Source organism: Pyxicephalus adspersus, chromosome 7 (genome assembly GCF_032062135.1).
Source record: "Pyxicephalus adspersus chromosome 7, UCB_Pads_2.0, whole genome shotgun sequence".
Classification (NCBI taxonomy): Eukaryota; Metazoa; Chordata; class Amphibia; order Anura; family Pyxicephalidae; genus Pyxicephalus; species Pyxicephalus adspersus.
Genome location: NC_092864.1, coordinates 14,263,904 through 14,269,752, shown reverse-complemented (window position 1 = coordinate 14,269,752; position 5,849 = coordinate 14,263,904). Strand labels below are relative to the sequence as shown.

Below are 5,849 nucleotides of genomic sequence, written 5' to 3'. Positions count from 1 at the left end.
GGAACCCTTGAAATAACTTTCAGGTTTTGGGGAACTTCCGCTATATCCACAGCCTACAATATATCAACATGGTGGTCAGTGGAAGAATTACTATTACATTGCTTATTGCATTACTTGTAGGCATCAACCGTGTTAACAGAACCTTTAATCCCTCCATACATCATTTCTTAAATTTCTAGACTTTAAGAGTTTGTAGATTATTATTCTCAGACAGAGGACATCTGCCAAGGCCCGTGCTAAGGAAGGATTTTTCTATATTCCATATATCCACCCCCATTAACATTGGAGAATTACCTGAAAACAATAGCCTGGGAGTACAGTGGGCAGTAAGGACATATTCTTTGGATAGTCACATTGTGCAGTATTATCAAACACAAATAGTCCTCACCTTTCAGTTTGGGAAGAATCCTCTCCGACTTATTCACCGCTCCGGCTTCCAGCGGAAATGTCTTCTTAAGATCTCTCTGTATACAAGAGGCAAAAAAAAATCAATTCTATTATTGATAGAATTGTATAGATAAAAGCTACAATGGCTGCACTTTTACTAACAGCTATAAAAGATTGATAAACCACGTTGGTTTCTTGATTGCATGATCACCAAAAAAGCCCATCATAGTGACCACATGGGTTTGTTTACCAACCTGCCGAATCACATTGGCATCAAACATTTACTCTTTCCTTGTTCTTGCTGCACCCGGATAACCCAATGAGGTCCCTAAAAGTCCAATCAGTTTTCTCCTTGGATGGCATATAAGGCATCTTTTACCATAAATGTAACTATATTAAGGAAAATGTCTATGGCATTCCTCTAGATAAGTCCTTCTTAACCTTTGAGAGATGCTTAAGATACATTTCAGGTCTCAGGGAACCTCTGCTAAAACAACTTTATAGGGGGTAATTGGGGAAAAAGCCTCTTTAATTGGTGGCCAGTTGGATTATTGTTCACGCTTACAGTGGTGGCTGGAATCCCCCCTTTATGGACAGGTAAACATCATTTAGTCATGCAGCTGGCTCTACCAGGGTGGTGTTGGCCACAGAACTATGCAGGTATCATCAATGGGAGATAATTCAGCCACAGTTTGTGGAACCCCTAGAAACCTCTGGAGGAACTCTGGGATTCTGAGATATGTTCATGCCAACACACCCCAACTTCTGGCATTTATGATCAAAGAATAATCACTTCTAGAGGAATACCAATGGACGCCTTCCATTACACTCAACAGCTCCACCTTTCCTCCTCTTCTCCTGTACCAGACCATTGACCAGCCATTGCTTTGTATTGGGGATTTCTGGATCATCAAAGGCAGACATAAAAGTTTATTCTAGACTGGTAAACTATCTGCTGTATCAGTTCAGTTTGGTGAAGGGAACATAAATCCAAACTCTGATCAATCATGTGAGAACTAAAGTATCACCCTTACCTGGAGTCTTTTAAAATCTATGAATGTTCTGTAAATGAGGACCTTGTTGTGGTCAGACCACAAAACGGAAAACATGTATGCCTGTGAAGGAAATGAGAAACATGAGAAAATCTTAAATTAGATTTTTTTTGTTGTTGCATTTTTAAGTATGCGATCAGTTTATAACATGTGATCAATTGTTTATAGCATGTGATCAATTTTTATCATGAGATTGGTTTATATTATGTGATCAGTCTATAGCATGAGATTAGTGTAGAACATGCAATCATTTTATAGCAAGCAATCAATCTTTTTTTAGCAGGGGTGTCAAACTCAAATACACAGAGGGCCAAAATTAAAAACTTAGACCAAGTCGGGGCCAAACTTTAAATTTATCGAAAAAGTTGAGGACGTTTACTACTTCATCCATAACTAACAAAAACAAACCCCTCTACACACAGATAATTTCTATCTATCTTTGCAGGCTGTGTATTGTTCATCCAATCACATCACAAGTTTGTTGGACACTAAATATTACACTATGCAGTCTCTGATGGATTGAAACAAACACAATGCCCCTGGTAATCAGGCACCATGTGATCATTGCCTAGGCTTTGTGTCACATAATGGGTGTACAGGAATAATATCTATGTATTGCATGTATTGAAAATGATGATGTGAGGTGGTAACGCGGGCGGGCCAGATGTAGTTCATTTTTGGAATTCTTTGGGGGCCAAAAAAAGGGCCTTGAGGGCCAGATTTGGCCCCCGGGCCAGAGTTTGACACCCCTGGTTTATAGCAAGCGATCAGTTTATATTATGAGAAAAACTTATAACATGCGATCGGTCTATAGCATGAGATCAGTTTAGCACATGTAATCATTTTTAAACAAGCGATCAGTTTATAGCAAGTTTAGAACATGCAATCAGTTTATAGCATGAGATCATTTTATAAAAAGATCAGTTTATATCATGTAATTAGTTTATAGCATATGATCGTTTTTTAGCATGTGATCAGACTCCAGAATGCAATCATTTTATAACATGCGATCAGTTGTTTATACCATGTGATCAGATTTATAGCATGCAATCAATCAATAATATGCAATCAGTTTAAAACAAGTGACTCATATGAAAAACAATCAATCTGAAGGTGATGTGTGTGAGGAACCCCTCCTAGGGCTGAGCAATTAATTCTCTACACCCCCCACTAATATGCTGCAATAACACACAGGTAGCACAGCACACAGCAACACATAGTATGTGCGCTTGGTTGCCAATGATTGTTAACGACACCTCCAACGCACTTTACCAACACACTATAACACAACGTACGGCAATACGGAAACTGCAGCAAGCGCTACCTTTGTGCACAATGTAGTGTATTGGGCAGCCTATTGAAATAATTAAGCTGATCCAATGCCACGCACAGCAAAAGTGGAGACGGGCGATTATCGGGCACTTCATGTCGATCACATGACTTAGAGCCTCAATGATCTATGCAGTTTTCATCCAATCACAGTCAAGAAACAGGTCAATGTCTCTGTTGCAGTTGATTGTCTGCATGGGCCCCAGGCTATATGTGATGTCTGCAATGAGGATCTGATCTACGCTCTGCTCATATTGCTTCATGTCAATAAAATGTGACATCATGTGAGATCAGCTGGGGACACCCAACAGTGACTGGCTGCTACTGCCTACCGCCTTCCGAAAATGCTATATATATAATATATATATATAATATATGTATTAGGGAATAAGATGAGCCACCATTCTTATAGTTAAGGTATCATTGATATATTTTAAATAGTACATGGATTTCTATGGACAATCATCGCCTGAAAATGCTAGCTGTCTGGCTGCCACTGTCTTCCACAGTATAATTTGATTAGCAATACCGAGAGAAATATTAGAAGTCATTGCCCACCATCTTCCAAATATGCAAGTTTGCTGGCTGCCCCTGACTTCTACAATATAATGTGAAACCGGGAGAAATATGCAGACCCTCTTCGGAAACTACTAACTGCCGGGCTGCTTTGAATGCTATGTTAGAATACCTTCTGAAAACGCTCATCACCTGGATCACTCTGTACTTCTGACTCTATGAACAAAGCTGCTGATTTAAATCCTGATCTTCATAGTTATAGCTAAGGAATGCAGAAAGCACAACAGCCAGATATTGAGATTTTTTTCATCTATGGGCAGGATTTGTTTTATTGTTCCTCTTTATAAAAAAATGTCAATCCGACACTTTTAGATCCTTAAAAGTACACCTGTGGTCACCATAGCCCATGTCTTTTCTGAAAATGCTGCTTGCCTGGCTATTACACAGATCAAAGGAGTTCAAAAAGTTTCAAGACTCCTTTCACGCTGCATTTCATCAACATACAAACACTGTGAAAGCAGCATTACCCACTTTCTTGTAACACAGCGATCATTCACATGAGTAAAAGTTAAGTTAGTTTAATGCCAGAGGGTGAACATGACAGCCAGGAAAAGGTGCATTTGTACCGCTTACATTGTGCTTTTCATGCTGCAGGAGTCCCAGCCCTTCCACCTCCACAGGATGCCGACTGATGCCGCAACGCTTCATCTCTCCAGGATGCTGAGCTTGGCCAGCGCTCCCAGGTAAATGAACTTAATGGTAGGGGGTGTGGCCTCCACTTCAGCAGCCAATCAGGGATGACTTTCTCCTGTTACATTGTAACAATTTCTGGTCCTTTCAAGAAAGAAGAAAAGAAGTATTTAGACTTTGTCCTTCCTGTTTGCACACCTACCGGTAAGAATTTATCAAGAACATGTTAAGGATTTGTTTCTCACTGTCTTTTATGAAATATTTTCTTTTGGTTTTTTTTCTTTTTAATTTTTTTTGGCAGCCACACAATGAGCTGGGATTGTATTTAATTGATTTATGCTATTTGTATATTAATATTTATTATATTTATTATTTATTATAATAAGTAATATTATTTTATGCCATTTGTATAATAACCAAAGGCCCCCTTGCCTCCCCCACTTGCGGCCCCCTTGCCTCGCCCTTGTGGCCCCCATTACTTTTGACCATTACCTGGGTCCCCTTCAGACCCCTCAAAGTTACGAGTTCCTGAGTGATGCAAAGGGTGGCACTTGTGTGATGGCAAAGAAAAATACCGTGGGGGACAGCTTTAGAATGAAGGTGAATATTGCTTCCCATCTGGAGCATCAATAGAAATTGAATTAAAGAACCAAATAAAAAAAAAAAAAACATAATACTTGTTTTAGGATTTGTTATTACCTTTTTTGTTTCTAGGATTATAATATCACCAGTAATTTTATATAGCAATTACCTAGTTAGCTTTATTTTTTAGTTAAATCTGCATTGAATTGTGGGATATGAGGTGATAATTCTGTTTCTAGTAACTGGCCAGCAGGTGTAGCTGTAGGCTGTTTTCACATGTTTTCCAGGATGTAATTGTCCGCTTTGTTGGGAAAATATGCAATGTTTACAGTGCTCAATAGCTTAAACACAGAACTGACTAAGCTGAGCAATTACCCTCTGTCCCCTTTCTTTAGACTCTGGTAATCTTTGCAGCTGCTCAAGCTCTCATACATGGGGCAGTGGTGTCTGCCCTCCCACCATTTCGTACCCTCCTCTGTACTTCCAAGGCTCCCGGGGCCCCGGTAGAAGTCACTAGCCAATAGGGTGCTAAGAGAAAGGATGACATACCCGAGGATCTTGGTGGCACTTACAAGTTCATTGCTGTCACATGACACACAGAGGTCTCAGTCTCTTCATTGAAATGTAGAGAAGACATCACGGATTTATTAGACCTCTGATGTCTCTATAAAGAGAACCTGTCACTGCACAATACTATCACAATATACTATCATATACAAATATTTTACACCCATCAGTCACTTGTGATAGTAAAGAAGGGAAGCAAAGAAAATTAAAAAAAATAAAAAAAGTAATAAAAGATGCAAAAATTGTAAAAACCCCCTACCTCTCACCCCTATGCACAAACACAAGACTACATACATCTGCAAAACATGCATATAGACTGAAGTCTCATTATTCCATGGCCATTATTTAAGGGTAACTCTAAATTGATGACCTGTGAAGATCTTTAAAGTACCCCCTATGGACAATATTGGGTATTGCAGTTTGACATTTGTTCATGACAATAGGCAATTTTTAGGGCAATCATGTTTGGTATCTTTTTAGACCATACCAGCCAGGAATCAGCATAAGGGAGTGTACTGATGGGTATTAGGCTTGTGCTGATGACATCAGTTTGAAATTTAGAATAATAACAGTTGAGTTTGACTTGCTGCTTCAATCCAGTTCTACATTCCCATTGACCTGTATGTTAATGCAAACCTGCCATAGCCCGCTGACACCCCCAGAATGTTAGCGCAATGTTTATAATGCCTCTATCTGCTACGTGATGGTTTTATGATCTCACTTGTG

General features: G+C 39.3%; 1 protein-coding gene across 1 annotated transcript in view; it reads right to left on the bottom strand.

Annotated features, from left to right (window-relative positions):
• Positions 1-4,015, bottom strand: part of LOC140335135 (NADPH oxidase organizer 1-like) — a 9,671-nt gene extending 5,656 nt beyond the window's left edge. Inside the window, exons 1-3 of the mRNA XM_072417540.1 lie at positions 3,918-4,015; positions 1,422-1,502; positions 389-464 (exon numbers count right to left, since the gene is read on the bottom strand). Of these exons, the coding sequence (XP_072273641.1) occupies positions 389-464; positions 1,422-1,502; positions 3,918-3,992 (232 nt within the window). The 5' untranslated portion in view covers positions 3,993-4,015. The remainder of the gene's footprint in view (positions 1-388; positions 465-1,421; positions 1,503-3,917) is intronic.
• Positions 4,016-5,849: the final 1,834 nt, after the last annotated feature.